We start from the raw sequence: 16,681 nt of genomic DNA, 5'->3' as shown, positions 1-16,681 counted from the left end.
TGCATAGTTGTATCTTTGAATTAAGATCCAAAATCATTTAGAAAGTTTTTGAATGTTATCACCTACAGTATCTACTGTCTCTGTACGTATAAATATACATAATCCTCCAACTCATCTTTGGAAAATGAATAATAATAAAATAATAATAAAAAATAATAAAAAACAAGCAAACAACAAATTCTCTGGTCAGTATACTATCATGCTCTATACTATCAATATAAAACATCAGTACTGAGACTAAGTGACCCACCAAGCTATCCGCTGTTTCCACTCAGTGTCAGAGACGGATTGACTTCAGCAGATGGTTTCCAGATGACGCGAGTTCTGCAGGGAGAGGTGGAGGAACTGGTTCAGACTGGAGACTCACACAGCGATGCTCCAGCAGAAACGCTTTAAAACTCATCGTGTATCAGACTAGAACTGTGTGTGTGTGCGTGTGTCTCACCGGTGTGTCGTTCCACTGCCGCGGGAGGTCTTCAGGCTCGGGGGGGTAGGACATCCAGGAGGGGCTGCGGTACGAGGAGGGCGGTGACATGACGAAGTAGTCTGAGTAACCCGGGCGATTGGCTGATATGGCGTAGACTGCTGTCATTGGGTTTCCTGCAAGACACACAGAAGGGTTTATCTAACGCATGAAGGGTTAGGGAGTGAAAACAGAACCAGACTATCATGGAAACTTTCTCTCTCTCTCTCTCACACACACACACACCTGAGTAGGTGGTGATGGACTGGTCAACAGTGACGGCAGGGAAGGGGGCTCTGGACAGCGGCAGGTAGGGGGCGCCGTTGTGCTGCTGGCCCTGCAGGTCTGAAGCCTCCGACACACGAGGCTTCAGACTCACATCTGGGGTGGAGCTGCGGGGAGGAGAGGAGTCAGACATGTTAAACTGCTAGACTATAAACAATCACACAATTACATGATTTAGTGTGTGCCATTTAGAGTAGCAGACACTCTAGTTCAAAATTGGACTTCCATATAGTCTATGTGGGGTGGATTTGAGAAGAGGAAGTCAGTGGGGATGGGGAAGGGAGATATGAAACTATTACACTCTAATCAGTGATTTTTCAAATTGAATGTTTTAATTTGTGTAGGGAAGAAGGGAGGATGATATCCCCTTTCATCCCTCATTAAATTGCACACAAGGATATAAGATATCATTTGAACACCTATATGGAAGTACATAACATTACTTACAAAGGCAAAAAAGGAGTGGATATACATAGACTACTTTGAAAAAAATGAGGAGAGATTGATTCATCGTATTTTGTTAGTTATATATACACAGTACTTTCAGTGCTATTAAAGTGTCTAGCAAGATAAACCTGGCATGAACCAACTAATATTTTCACATACTCTGCCTATTAAGGAAATAAGACAAATGCAGTATTACAGGACGTGTTATTCCACAGAAGAAGAGAGAAGAGGCTGAGATGTAAATCACTGCACATGTAGTTATACTCTACATGCAGGCAGTCAGGCGTGACTGTGATATGACTATAAATGAGCATTTCAGTCACACTAGAATCTTGCAGCAAATATTATCTAATGTAATCTGTTGCAACCGATCATTACCAAGAAGGTTATTTCTCTCTGAGTTCATTTCAAGTTTGTGTTTTCAGTCCGGTTACATCAAGCCAGACAAATTTTGCCCTAGTCTTTTCATAATGGTTCTACGGTGCGACATCCATCCCAGCCCATTTGGAAACACTGGCTGCATGTTACTCTGTGGTAGAGGCCCAGAGGACAGAATGATGTCAGTCCCGGAGCCCGGTGTCTTAATGCACTGTGCCCACTTTCTCTCTCCGCTCATGTCTCACAGTGCATACTAATTAAAATGCTGCACTGCGAGCAAGACACAAAGCATCTGATGGATGACATGAGATGACTGGTTATTAACTACTGAAAAATTTCTACTCATGGTTTTCCGGCAAAAATAATGGTCACACACCCACAGCTCTGATTTAAAACGAAATTAGTAATAATTTGAGAATTATAATACCAACATAGCAGCCTCAGTCAAACACCATAAATCCTAAATGATATCTAATTGATATCCGAAATATCTACATGATATTTTTCATTAGAGAAATGCTTGTGCAGCGACTGTTTTTGTATTTTCTCGAGTTTGTTTCAGGCAGCCTGCAGCACATCACTGCTGGAAAAGGTTCTTCACTGCTCGCAAGTATTATTCTCTCCGTCACCACAAGATGGCGAACCCGCCCCACCATGCAAACCCAAGCAGCTGAACAGTCAATCAATCTCTGCAGCTAAAGTGCCCAGCAACACGGTGCACACAGCAACAGCATTTAAATGAAGGAGCTGCTCAGTTCAAATGATGCAGACTAACATATGGGCCTTGCCCACAGTAATGAGAGAGTGTGTGAGAGAGAGAGAGAGAGGCAGAGATGGGTTGGGTGAGGAGGGCATTCAGTTCAAACGATGCTGATTAACATTCTGTACATTTTTCACTAAATATTCTCCTCTACTAAATATTCTCCTCTACTCTCTCCACTAATAATTTATACATTTATATCATACAGTGATTAGTTCCAGCATTGCATTTTGATTGGCTGAGAAGTGTTCCAAGAGCCCATAAAATGTGGCACATGAACACATTCTTCAAAATTTGCTCTCCAAATATAATTATGGGCCATATGCTCAACGCAATAAAGGTGTTGCAGCCAGCGCAGCTAACTGAGTTAACACTGACTTCCCATAAAGCAGAACAATTACTTCAGTCCTTGTCTGTAATGTTTTACTTATTTGCATGAAAGTTATATGCCCATCATGTCATGTGTGTGTGTGTGTGTGTGTGTGTGTGGTACCGTCGTAGTGAGGTTCCAGGAGGCGGTCCTGGTCGCGAGGGGATCAGAGGGGGCGGAGACCCGATGCCCATATCAGGAAGCTGGGTGAACCTGAAGCCCTGCAGCCACAAGTACACAACTTAAGCATTCGTCTGAGGCTTGTGTACTGAACAGTAACAGTAAGTGCAAAGAATAGAATAAATCACTAGTTATGAATGCCATATTTGTAAGCAGCAACCAAAGGACCAATGCAGGGCACGGCAACACAATGCTAAGAACTAGAGAGGGATAGAAGGATTGATGGAAGCCCAATCAGAGAGAGTACATCTAACCCACACACAAATTGAAGCTGCACTAGACAATTTTGCATGCTGGTGGCCCCAAATGGCAGCAAGAGGTCACTTTGAATTTCCAAAACCCAGAAATCACACAACGTGACATCTGCAGCACAGCAAACTGTGCACTCCTGAAGCCTAAATGTCTGTAAACCCCCTCCCTTGCTTGCCTGACTTGTCGGTGACGATGCAGCAAAGATCCGACTGGACAAACTCTTTACGCACAGTCATTACGCCACCTTTCGAAAGATCTTATATGTACAATCATTTGGGGAAGCCGGTGTTGTGAAGTGTTAGTGAATTGGGTGCAATCTCGATTTGAACAGCCTTGCCTACAAATAACAATTATGTGGGCAAAATAAAGAGATTTACATATAATTTACATATGCACGCATGACCATGACAGGCTCAAAGAGGCTTTATTTTTGGACCAGCAGTATTAGGCATCTTTCCACTCACTGCACATGGTTAGTGAATGGCACGGCTTTCTGACTTAGTTATTTTGGTGATATAACACACTGCGCAAACCTTTTGTCAATCTGGGCCTGAGAGTACAAAATAGTAAGACCATCTGGTCTGGTCTACCCATGAAATAGAGTGACCAGGTGAATTCAGCTGAAAGCTAGGATTTACATATGAAACCCACTTCAGTCATGAAGGAGAAATATAGACGAAGGGGAGGCAATGGCTTAAAGAATGAGTTTTCAGCCTTGAATAGCAAATAGATTGTGCACCCACTTGTAAAAACAGAGTCAATGCTTTCAATTTTAGTCCAGCATTGTCTGCTGATTCTCTGCACACAAAATCCTCACTTCTCCCCACCATATGCAACTCTATAATCTGCCTTTTGTTGCTGCTTAGAATAATTCTCTTCTTTTCTTGCTCCAGTCTCTCACATCGGTGCTCACCGGCTTGGGCAGGCTACACTGGTGCATGTCCCCGTAGCCGGCGGCGCTCCTCTGCCTGCCTCCACAGGGATGGTTCATGGTGCCGGGGGCGCTGGTCACCCCCTCGCTGTAGGGGCTGGTGTGGGACGGGTTATAGGCGCTGTGGGCGTGGTGGTGGTGGTGGTGGTGGCTGTTGGCGAGAGAGAGGGGGAATGTGATGATGAGAGAGACAGGTACACAAACAAGAACATAAAAACACGGCCTGGAGAGGAAACCAAACTCTAAAGTTGCATGTCATCCTCCCTCTCTCTCCATTTGTTCTGTCTCTCTCCACTATATATATATAAAACTATATATAGTTGTAAGTTTAAACTCTACAGTTACATATTGCATCTCTCTCCTGTCTCTCCACACAATGCTGCGCACAATCAAGCAGATGTGCTGAAAAATAAATTATCCTTAAAATACACACTTACTTGGTCGGAGGGGAGGGGGGGTCGTGGTCCGGAGGCGCCAGACTGAAGGCGTTGCCTAGCAACATGTGCATCTGCGTGCGGACCTCGTCAATGGAGGGCTGAGAGCTGAGCGTGGAGGAGTCGGAGCCGCGGTGAGCTTTCACCCCCAGGCTGCCGTTCCCGGTGCCGGTAGATCCGCCGCCGTAGCCCAGAGAGCTCATCAGGCGGTCCACGTTGGTCTCCTCGAAGGGCTCCGGTTCGCCCTGTGAGACGCACACACACTGTCACAGGGAGTTTGGTCCGCTGGTCAACTTACCCGTTCAGTGATGAGAGCATAGACACCAAAATCATCCATGTGTCCCTGGTAGATCATTGGCTCTGGTGCATAAATTTTACCAACTCTTTTACACAAACCTGCCAGTCTTAGCTGCATATCATTTAAGATTACTTACCATTTAGCTTTAGATCTGCTGCTGTTCTCATTTTCTCACTTTTTAGATACTAGTCACCTACTATCACTCAACATAGTGTAGCTAAAGTGTTAGCATGCAGCACCAGAGCCAATGATCTACCGGGGACACGTGGATGACTTTGGCGTCTATGTTCTCATCACTCAACGGGGAACATGACCAACAAGCCAATCTCCTAAAACTTGGTGTACTCATTGACGAATGATCAAATTTCCAGTCCCACAGCTGCCCTGCAGGGACAGGATGCATGCAGGCTGGTGACTCAGAAAGATCAGGAGGACAGGGCTCCAATTTCCTGCTAAATTGTGGGGTAAACGGAGCAGCCCAAAATTGAATTTAGGCTTCTGTACAACCACATTTGGTACAAGTTTACTGTAAGAATAGTTATGTGGACTGCTTCTATGTCAAATACAATCACATTCAAATTTTTCATAGATTTTTATGATTTATGAAGCGTAAAGGAACTGGTAATATCTGTGGATCTGAGCCAACTCCAATTAACACTGGCATCCCAGTGTATATCTGTCTCTCTCTCTATAAGACAGATGCAAGATGCATGTTTGCAGTAATAATATACTACTGCATGTCCACACATACATAATCTAAATAGCGCACATACACACACACACTTACAAAGCTGCTAAGACAGGACTACATACATCGTACCTGCACGGAAACACACATGCTCATGCGCACACAGACACACACACACACACACAGTGTCATCCATGTGCCATTTCAGAGGGTTCAGTGCATCCAAGGCTATTAACCGCTATCGAGTTTCCCATCTGAATCCGTGAATAGGCTGTAATCATATTCAGAGTCATTGACATTCAGCTAGGTACTGTGGCTGCTGCTGTTACTGCGGCGCGGGGCGAGAGGCGGCATGAAGACACCGCGCTCTCGCTCCTGCCTTCCCTTTCTTCTCCTTCATCTATCTCCATTTTCTCTCTCTCTCTCTGTGTTTCTTCCTTTCTTGCTCTTTGGCTGTCTTTAAAGTGAAGGAATCTCCCGTTCTCCCCTTTTCTCTAATCTTTTGTCATTTCCCTCCCTCTCATCACTCTCGCTTTCTTCCCCCATCTATATGTTGCGGGGTTTATAAAGTTCATCGAAAGGTAATTTATTAATCCCGTACGTGTGAACTGGTGAGTATTCTGAAGCATAAGAAGAAGAGAGTGAAAGTGAGAGCAGGAGAGAGAGAGAGAGAGAGAGAGAGAGGGAGAGAATGAGAGAGAGAGGATTAGCATTAAAGGTGTGCTCAGAAGATTATTTTATTATTTTGACAAAGTGACAGAGCTTTACTTTGCCACAGCCATCATGTGACCTCTTTTGGAATAAGGAGGGAGATAGAAAGAAAGAAAGAAAGAAAGACATCAATATGCACTCATTATCCATCCATCCATCTATCCATCCATCCATCCATCCATTATTCCATCCATCATCCATCATTCCTATATGGCTCATATTGTCATGACTGAAACCTGAACTTCACTGTTTCTGTCTGTTACAGAATCGACTTCAGGATTCTGTTTGTGTTCAAAGCTCTGCATGGTCTTGCTGCCGGCTGAATTTCTGAACTTCTGTCCCTTCACAATACTGCTGGATCCCTCCGGTCTTCTGCTCGGCGGCCTCTGGCGGTCCCAAGGTCCCAGTTAAGACTCAAGGGTGACAGGGCTTTCGGCGTGGCTGCGCCGAGAATGTGGAATAGCTTTCCTCAAAGCATCGGATCAGCCAAATCCGCCGGAATTTTGAAAACTCGTCTTAAAACCTATTTTTATTCATCGGCCTTTGACTGCATCTGGCATGATCTTCTACGCTCTATATCTCTTATTTCATGCTCGGATTTTGCTCTGGTCTTAATTCTACTGTTAGTGTTCCATGCTCTGTCTCTTTTTTTCCCCGTGCCAAGAAAGTTGACTTGACTTGGACCTCCTCAGACACCAGCAGGTCCCATCTCTCTCTCCCTCCCTCCCTCCATCTTCCATGTCTCCAGCTACTCACATCATAGCCGTTGTTGCGGATGCCCCTCCTAGACCTCTCCCTCAGCACCAGCAGGTCCATCTCGGTCTCGACCGGGCTGGGGCTGCTCAGAGACTGCCGGCTCCAGTAGGTCGGCTCCCTGGGGTGGGAGTACCTGCCGGACCAAACGCGACCAACACTGTAATGACTGTGCAATTTGACGCTACCGTGCTCTTGCAGGCGCCATTAGGTAATCCATTTCACATGATTGAATCAGCACTGTCTTGTGATGCTGATGATGATGATAATGATGACGATGATTGCCGGCAACTTTGCACACTGCCGGCCCCAAATGGCAGCGAGAGATGACTGTACTGCCGGAGGATTTTTCACAGGACACCGGGTGTTTTGAACAGCAAATGTAAACGCTTTCATGAACTGGATATAGGCTGAACCACCACTGTCTTATCAATCAGTGATAGAGAGTAGCAGAACGCACATTTATTTATATGAAAATGTCACAGATTATTACTTTAAATATGAATGCGCTAACCAAAAATCACCACTCACACTCCCCACTCACACACCACTTAAGTGTCGCATAGCAACTACACTCTTTAGCTACTGATCAAGAACGATATGGCGGAAGAATAACATTTAATTATGATGTCATTATCATTGATTAATATATATTGACCATTCACACTCTTTTTTATAAAAGCCATGAGCTTCACTCTGCCTAAAAAATGCCTCTCAGCCATAAAGCTCTCATGGCTTACTGCTTAAATAATGTATAATGGAATGAAATGGAATAATAATAGAATTATTCATAATATTCAATAGCGCAATTGGACTCTACTTTGAAAGTGGCCTCTAATCCTGTAACTGTATAATTGTCTACAGTGTAGGTGAGGAGATCATAGAGTCTTACACATTCTATATTTCGGATAATTTCTAGTTAATTAAACACTACTCCTCATTTTGCGGTGGGCCCCCTGGAACCCCCTCGAGCACCCTTGGGGTTTGGGAGCCACTGCTCCGGCGCCGTACCTCTTATGACACCCGGCAAAGGAGGCCCTCTTCTCCTCGGCCGTCATCGGCTCCTTGACCCCGTTGTCGTGGCGACCGTGCCTGCCGTCGCGGTGGCTGTAGCCGTGGCTGCCGCTCTCGGACAGCGAGAACTCCCCGTAGCCCTTCCTTCTGGCCTTCTGGCGCAGCTTGTTCCTGTAGTGCTCGATGTCCGACTTCTGCTTCAGCCCGCTGTGGTTCACCTGCAAAACAACACAGCGTTTTAGCAGGAAGACCGCTGGATTTAAGTAATCGAGAAAGTGAAACACCATAGAAGTGAAGCTTTCAAAGTCCCTCAGCTTTTCATACAAACCAGGGTTTAGATTTTCAGAATCACCCAAGGAAATAGTAGCTATAATCATAATTACCCTCCTCAACTGACTGGTTTATTGGCTCTCTCTTACACTCCCCAAAATCCATCTCCCTTTCTCATGCTAGGCCACTTCAATGTGTATTAGCAAACACTCACTATAGCCTAATAATGAGAGTCTATCCCGCCCTGAATGTGATGTTTTCTGCCAATGTACATAGATCAATTGCGGATTAATTGGGAAAACCTGAAAGCACCCGAGGGGATTTTCTGGGGATATGGTAATAGATCGAGGCGTAATTCATCATCAACCGGTGTGTGGTTGTCTGAGGTGCAGAGAGGTGCACTGGGGTCGGTGGCGGAAGACGGCGGACGGGGAGGAGAAGAGTGAGAAGCGACAAGTTGGGTGGGAGGACGGTGGCAGAAGGGAGGAGGAGGAGGAGGAGGAGGAGGAGGAGGAGGAGGAGGAGGAGGGGAGCCATAGTGTTTGTAGCAACAACAGCTAAATTCTGGGAGTATAATATGTCAGTGCAATGCATCCCCGAGGAGGTGTCATGATAATATTACAGTACAGGAAGGGGAGGATAGCAGAGGCCTGAAACTGAAGGATGCAATAAGGCAACAACACAACTCCACACATAACCATAAATATGAACCCAGACTACATATATTGTGTGGTCTGGCTGGCTCTGGCATTACTCCATATATTGTACGTCTCTATCAAACAATAAAAAAACATCTAGAGTATAATACGAATATATGACTACAACTAACAAATGCATTGGATGCTGTCTGTCTGACTCATGATGACATTGTAGTTTTCTCCAGAACGCAAAGAGTGCGGACTCACCTCGCCATTGAGTAAAGTCCTGGAGGTGTGTGTGTGTCTGTGTGTGTGTGTGCACAGACTCACCTCCCCATTGAGGACCACAGAGTCTTGGCTGTGGGAAGAGGAGGAGGGGTAGGAGTAGGTGGGCTGGGCCGTCATCGGCTTAATGGTGATCAGGCGCAGAGAGCCCGAATGGTCCTCGTAGGGGTCTGGGAAGAGGAGGAGGAGAAGTGGTTTTAGCAGGAGAAAGAGAGAGAGAGAAAGAGAGTGTGTGTGTGTGTGAGAGAGAGAGAGAGAGAGAGAGAGAGAGAGAGAGAGAGAGAGAGAGAGAGAGAGAGAGAGAGAGAGAGAGAGAGAGAGAGAGAGAGCGAGAGAGAGGCGTCCACACTGGGGTCTAAAGTTACGTTCACACTGCAGACCTTCATGCTCAATTCTTGCTGCTCACATCTGATTTTTTTTATGACTGTTTATATCTATCCTAGGATGTAACCCATATCCATATCTGCAATATGAACTGACAGCGATGTGGAAAAGACAAGAGTAACAATAACGAAAGACGTCACATTTTTGTTTTGCACCTACGCTTCTCTCGCTTGTTTTGACTGAATTAAGGCATCTTTCCAAATACCAGCCGAGTCGGCTTTTTTGCATTCTCTCCACTGTTGTGACTAGTCGTCCTCCATGCTGACGCTGCCTCAGCCAAGCTGCCACGGGCACCAAAACTATGACACTTCTCTCTGACGTAGGATTTACTTGTTGTCATGGCAACACTTTTTGCTGATTACAAAACATCAGCTCTGTGTTTATGTGAGGGAAAAAATTCAGAATTGGGACGCGTGTTGTATGCATGGTACAGTATGTGAGGGTGTGTGTGTGTGTGTGTGTGTGTTCCTGCAGGGAACGGCAGACGGACAGAATGGGTGCTGTGCTGTACTGGGTCTGCTGTGACTCACTGACTGACTGACATCATATGGCAGACTGCTTCATTGCAGGGCCACAACAGTCTGCCATTAGCTCAACACCAATCCCACTCTGTTACCATTCATCTCAGCTACAACTCGGGCCGCTTCAACGTTTTTATTTGCCGTTTGGGCATTGCTGAACAGTGTGCAGTGTGACGGTTTTAAGGTCAGGGAGAGGGGCGGCGCTGCATGCATGATAGGTCGCGAACCAGACTCGAATTCACAATATCACACGATGTACATGATGTGCACTTTAGTCCGCTGAACCACTGGGCGCTGCCATGAAATTCTCCTGGTATTTTGTACTAGAATCATCACAGAGATACTGGTGATTTCATTAAAAACATGTTTTCTTACTTCTTATGACTGAGTAGTGTTGGAATTGACTGCTATGAATATAATAGAATAGAATAGAATAGAATAGAGGCTGATGCCATGAAGTCAAGGCAGGCAAACACAGCCAGCTACTTCAACAATAGATGGATGGAGATGACAGAACTGATAGAGATATACAGTAGACCTATAAGATATAAGAACATGATGCACACACACACACACACACACACACACACACACTTTTTAACAGAACGTTTGTATTATTAGATTAGATTATTAAATATGTTTGTAGGGTTAGAATATCTCGTTAAACCTAGACAAAACACTTTGTTTTCTGCCATAATTGCATAATTATTTTGCAGCAACTTTTTTGCAAGGGTATCTTTTCGGTGTTTATCTGCAGAACAAGGGCAAGGGGACATGAACACTGTGACCCAAATGACACAGTTGTGAAAACGTGCTTGTTGGAAAGTGCTTTGCTGCTTTAAATTGGCCACAATCTCGAAATAATTGTGTCGCTTACAAGTATGGTGATTAGTAGTTAGTCATGTGATCACGCCAGTAATGCTAAGTTTAGCAGGGTAGTGGTAGAGGAAGAGGATTAGAGAAATGGTAGATTAGATAATTAACTGGCAATATGGATGCTCGAGATAAATACACTTTCTATATGCCTCTGTGTTACAGATCATACAAAGACCAGTGTCATTAACCTCTTACTAGGGCATTATTGCATGTCTTCCCCCTCTCTTTTTTATTCTGTCTCCTGTCTCTCAAGAGGGAAGTGTGTGTGTCACATGCAACACATCTTCAGCCCCTTCGCTAAGATCATCGTGTAAATTACAGTCATGATGAATCATCTTACAAATGAAGATAATCGGTGGGAGATTGAAAAATCATACTCATTTGAAAATTGTCCTCAAATAGTGAAAGTGTTTGTCTCCTTGCAGCATCACAGCACTTAAGCTTAAGTGTGAGGAAAATAAACACATTTCTTTCTACTCTCACAACCTTAATAAACTACACAAAGAATATCCTTCAGTCAATACACACACACACACACACACACACGCACACTCACGATTGTCTTCCAACACTTACTGTACTGATTTAATTTGCACGTATTCACACACTGAGGTCAAACTAATCTGAAAAACAGCGGTTAGCGTATGATGTCTATTACCCTCGGTGACCTCAGTGAGCCACCGTTATGCTCCAGAGCTGTCCTTGAGTCACAGACGAAAGGATAATACGAATTACATATGAAAACAAGACAGGGGGGAATAAAGACAAGGGTCAATTCATTCAAATCTAACCTGAGGAGGTTGTTTTGTTTTTCATCACACTTATCTTCGAAAATCTGGTGAACGAGAGATATGACACGCACCATGCACAATGTATAAAACCACAAGTGAATATATATACAGTACCTTATCCATGTGAACAGAGTACCATAAGCGGAAGTTGTCATTTTGTACGCTAGAGATTAGCATCTCCGCCATTTGGGGTGTATAGTCCAAAGTCCCTATGGAAAATATGAATGGGTTTTTCCAAAAATGCCAAAAAATAATGGATACCCACGAGTTATACTACATCTTGTTCCAGGAGTTACTTTTAATCTTGACATTTTAGACTGTGTTGCACATTCAAATTATTAAGATTTTCATAGCCTTGCATTGAATAGTTATTATAGTTAGAGTCTTGTTCTGTTCTCATTAGTTTGTTAGTTCTATTCCAGTTGTGTTGTCCAGTTGTTGCTAGCTACAGGCTAATGACTGTTGTAGCCCCCTTTCCCAACAGTCAGTAGCAGCAGTCAGGAATTGAAGGATGAAAATTCACAAAGGTGATGTTGGCTGATGTATTTTATTTCATGGAACAAAATGTAGCATACCTAGTAAGCCTCTGTGTAGCACAGACACATTTATGTTTTTGGTGTTTCATACAAATTCCATTCATAGGGATTTTGAACTACACACCAAATTCCAACGGAAATGCTAACTTACAGCCTACAAAATTACATCAAACTTTGCCTCTCTATACATGTAGCTAGTGTGTTTTGTCTTGGCTAACTTTATGGTACTTAAATATAGAAAATGTCTACCTACCACTCTCTCTCTCTCTCTCCCTCTCTCTCTCTCTATCTATAGTTAGCAAACTACCTAGCTAACGTCTTTCATCCTGTGGTGAGCAGCATATATCCTTTATCATTTTTCTGATCCATGATTAAAGTAAGGTTTGTTTCATTCGCTTACTCTTATCCTCCCTTCTTCCACTCACGAGTTAAATAACAGAATTAAACCAGGCAGTTATGTTTTTTTTTTAATTGCATTTGTGTAAGGTGCCATACCCACACAGTGGCACAGTGTAGCGTTTTTCCACTATGTTTTGGCTAAAAAAAATAAATAAAAAAAAATAAAAGAATTAAACCAGGCAATAAAATCACTCCAATCTCAGCCTCATTCGCCCGGCTTCCAGCAGAGTTGAGAGTGTCAGAAAAGATTTAAAAATCTTAATTATTACTTTTAATGCCTTAGATGGTTAAGCAAGATTTTGCATTGCACACTAAGACACCCTGAGGAAAAGCAGAAGCTGGCAAGGCAACTCTGACTACTCCTCTATCTGATGTTCCCAAGTTATATAAGGTGTTTTAAATGCATTAAATGTGTTTATTTCTTAGTAGATAGCAGTTTTTCATTAAACATATCTACATTTTTTCATTCCGGCAATCATTTCTGTCTACCTTTTTCCATCCTTGATGTGAACTTTTGTGATTTTGTGTGCTGCTTCTTGTGACAACACTTCTACCACCATTCTTTCTCTCTTCACTTTGCTCTTTCTTTCCTGTGAGCACCTATTCTTCTTGTTCACAGGAATTACACCTTTATTAATCTTTCATTTTCTTTGACAGTGCTTCTGTGCTGTATATTTTCCCTCCCTTTTTTTAGTTTTTCTTCTGTCCGTCTCGTGCTTTTTCTGAGAACAGTGGGGGGAAAATGAAACAATTACTCATCCTCTCCTCCCCTCCTCTCCTCCGGGTATCCATTCATTCGCTTGCATAAACACTATAAATCACACAAATTACTGTGAACATTGGTTTGCTGATGCAAAAGAGATTGAAAATCACAATGTCCTAGAATGTCACTGAACAGACGCCACGTCGCAGCGTTATCAGCGATCGGAGCGATGTTTACGCAACCAATTCGGAGTTTGCAGAGCTGGAAAAAGATCCGCCTGGTAATATGTGGAAAAAGGCATATTGAAGACGGAGTGCATTTACCGACAGCGCTGGAGAAGAAAACATGTTTACAATCGTAGGAGCTGTAGCCTATAATAGGAATATGTGTCAAAATATAACTAGGATTATTAATATACTGTATATTCACTGGACGCTCTGGAGAGAATCACTCACTTTTGCATTAAAAACGCAAAAAATCTGATATCTAATACATATAAAAACAAGGCAAAATAGACCAAGCCGATTATCTCATTCTGTGATGCACGTACTTTTCAAGGAGTAATTTTGCTTTTTTTGAGAAAGCCTGAAAGTCGGCGGTGACAGCAGATCTCAGTGCAGCCGCTGTAACGTTGAGCGTTGACATCTCCTGAACTCCCATGGAGATGTGCGTGCTAAAGAGTGAAAATATCCTATTTAAAAATGAAACACTGCTTTAACCTATTATATGAGAAATATTTGACAGTAGGCTTACCAGTGAGGAGAAAAAGAATGAATATGATAACTTTTCTTTGTATGATATTCTAATCACCAGATGGATGTGGAACATGGTTTTCTTCTCTGGTAATAGCCGTACACCCAAAGGTGTGGGGGGAAACTATGTCAAGCAATGTGTAGATGCAACACTTCAAGCAACAAGGAATAAAGTGAGAAGCATCACTTGTACACACTGCAAGCAACTTAGAACTGTGAGTGGTGTGAAGGGTCTGACAAAGCTACAAAGTTTGGAAGAGGCAAATCATGCATTTTTCATTGCTTTGATATTGCCTTTCTTAATGTAACATGTCAACACAGCTAGCTAGCAAACACTAATTAGGTAGCATTAATCTGAAATAAACAGAAAATAAATAAAAGTTTACCACTGACTAATGATGGATGAAACCCTTCTCCAGTCTTTCAAATAAGAGAGAACTGAGAATTGGGAAGCTTTGAATGGCTGGAATCATTGTACTTGCCAGGTTGAACTAGTTTATGAAACAAAATCAGATCACTAGGGAAACAAGGAAGCATGTAAATCTGGCCAACTTTCCTCAGCTGACAAGCTTGTTGAACGTCCACACATCAGCCAAGCTTCCCTAGTTGCTCAGCTCTATAGGAAATGAATGGAAACAAGATGTTCCTATGTGATGAAAGCAACTGTGCTGAGGCACTTGGGCGCTATTGCATCAGAGTAGCACAGTGTATCACTGCCTTTAGACTACTCGCAGGCCAAAAAACCATGTAAATGTCGAAGGTATCACGATGACTCATTCTGCTAATGCACAAACCATGTGCTTTGAGCTGCACGGATTTGAATCCCAGCTTATGCGACAGTACGCTGCCACAACTCTTTCTACCCGCTTTCCTGTCTTTCTTCAGCGTTCCTGCTCAAAAGTAACCAGACGCAACACTTGAGGAACACGGCCTGCCAGCTCCTTAACTTTCATCTGCGTGCAGCGCTTCCAACTTTGCATCCTTGAATGAGGTAAGCCACCTGAAAACACCTGAAACACGTTACAAACCGACACAAGTTTTGTCACGTTAAAATTTCCTCCCCCACCATGTGGAATCCAATTTAAAGCACAATGTCACAGCACTGTCTCTTTTGATTCGGCTCACACTTTGAAGTAAATATCTAATGTGTGTGTGTGTGTGTGTGTGTGTGAGTCTCCCCCATCGCTCTGAGGTAAATAGCTAATATTCTACCTTGAACAATGACTGTCCAGAGTAGCTGCCACACCGCATCACGTCAAAGCAGCCACTATTTATCTACTGGGATATTATTCATCAGGTGTGTATGTGTGTGTGTGTGTGTGTGTGTGTCACATCAGTTCAGAGGCTTGGTTAGTATTCATCAGGGTTATTGTCGTCCCTCTCAGATCACCTGTGTCTCTCTTCTCCGGAGTGAAAAGCGCTCTGCGAGTGTGTGTCTGCATGCAACCGGGTGCGTGTGTGTGTGTGAGAGAGAGAGTGAAAAGGAAAGAGAGAGAGCAAAAGATGTGAGAGTGTGTGATGTGAGTGTATGTGTCGTCACTGACATTTACATTACAGAAGCAGGCATTAATGTTATTGTATATGAGTCACTGTATGTATGAGTGTGTGTGCTCTTGTTGTTTGTGTTCACTTCATTAACTCCCATTAATTGTCCTGTGGGCAAAATAACATCATATGAGGTTGTGAGTGTGGGCAACAACAGTCTAATAAATGTGAGCGCATGAGTTAGAGTGTGTGTGTGTGTGTGTGTGTGTGTGTGTGCTTCATTTTCTAGTCATTAACACTCTTATGCCTTGTGCATCTGTAATGACAGACCTTGTTGTGCGTGACACAAACATAAGGAGAGGCAGATTCTCTTTTTCTTTCCTCTTTCTCTCTGTCTCTGTCTTTCTCTCTCTCCCCCATCTTTTTATCTTTCTCTCACTCTCTGTCCTTTCTCATCCATCCCTCCCCCTTTCATCCTCAACTCTCCTCTTCTTCCCTCTCACTTTCTCCTCAGCCTCTCCCTCACTTTTCCCATTTTCTCTCCCCAGCCCCTCTCTCACTCCCCCTTCTTCTTCCTCTTCTCTCTCACCCGCTGTACTCCTCTTCTCTCTCTTTGCCACCCCTCCATCTCTCTTTCATAACACCCCCCCCCCTCCCGCCTCACCGTTGTTGCTCCTCTTGTGCAGCTCCTCTTTGCCGCTCTTGCTGCTGCCGCTCGCCACCGTCCTGCGCGCCGACGAGGTCTTGCCGGTGTTCAGCTTCCCCGAGCCGCTGCTCGACACCGAGCCGTCCTCCTCGCTCGGCAACCGCCTGCCCGTCGCCATGGCAACAGAGAGGCAAGGAAGGGAGAGGAGGGAGAGGGAGGGAAGCTTGTGAGACTCAGCGTGCACGCACACTGGGCATCATCTCACAGTTAACGCTGCCAACATCCTAAACACATAACAATAATACGACTAATAACCTTGATTTATGGAGCGCTTGTAAAAACGGTGTTGTGAAGCGCTTTAGCAATGAATAAAGGCATGTGAACATATAATAGAATAAAAAAGTGTGTGTGTTGGTATGTGTACACACACA

General features: G+C 43.8%; 1 protein-coding gene across 1 annotated transcript in view; it reads right to left on the bottom strand.

Moving 5' to 3' along the window:
• Positions 1 to 294: 294 nt before the first annotated feature.
• kiaa1549la (KIAA1549-like a) overlaps positions 295 to 16,681 on the bottom strand; it is an 85,417-nt gene continuing 69,030 nt past the window's right edge. The window contains exons 14-23 of the mRNA XM_071914875.2: positions 16,269 to 16,414; positions 9,203 to 9,327; positions 7,962 to 8,182; positions 6,954 to 7,086; positions 4,504 to 4,745; positions 4,049 to 4,217; positions 2,827 to 2,924; positions 710 to 855; positions 446 to 600; positions 295 to 324 (exon numbers count right to left, since the gene is read on the bottom strand). Of these exons, the coding sequence (XP_071770976.2) occupies positions 295 to 324; positions 446 to 600; positions 710 to 855; positions 2,827 to 2,924; positions 4,049 to 4,217; positions 4,504 to 4,745; positions 6,954 to 7,086; positions 7,962 to 8,182; positions 9,203 to 9,327; positions 16,269 to 16,414 (1,465 nt within the window). The remainder of the gene's footprint in view (positions 325 to 445; positions 601 to 709; positions 856 to 2,826; positions 2,925 to 4,048; positions 4,218 to 4,503; positions 4,746 to 6,953; positions 7,087 to 7,961; positions 8,183 to 9,202; positions 9,328 to 16,268; positions 16,415 to 16,681) is intronic.

Source organism: Centroberyx gerrardi, chromosome 4, assembly GCF_048128805.1.
Source record: "Centroberyx gerrardi isolate f3 chromosome 4, fCenGer3.hap1.cur.20231027, whole genome shotgun sequence".
In the NCBI taxonomy this organism is placed as follows: domain Eukaryota; kingdom Metazoa; phylum Chordata; class Actinopteri; order Beryciformes; family Berycidae; genus Centroberyx; species Centroberyx gerrardi.
The sequence above is the reverse complement of the archived record's forward strand: the minus strand, read 5'-3'. Positions and strand labels throughout refer to the sequence as shown.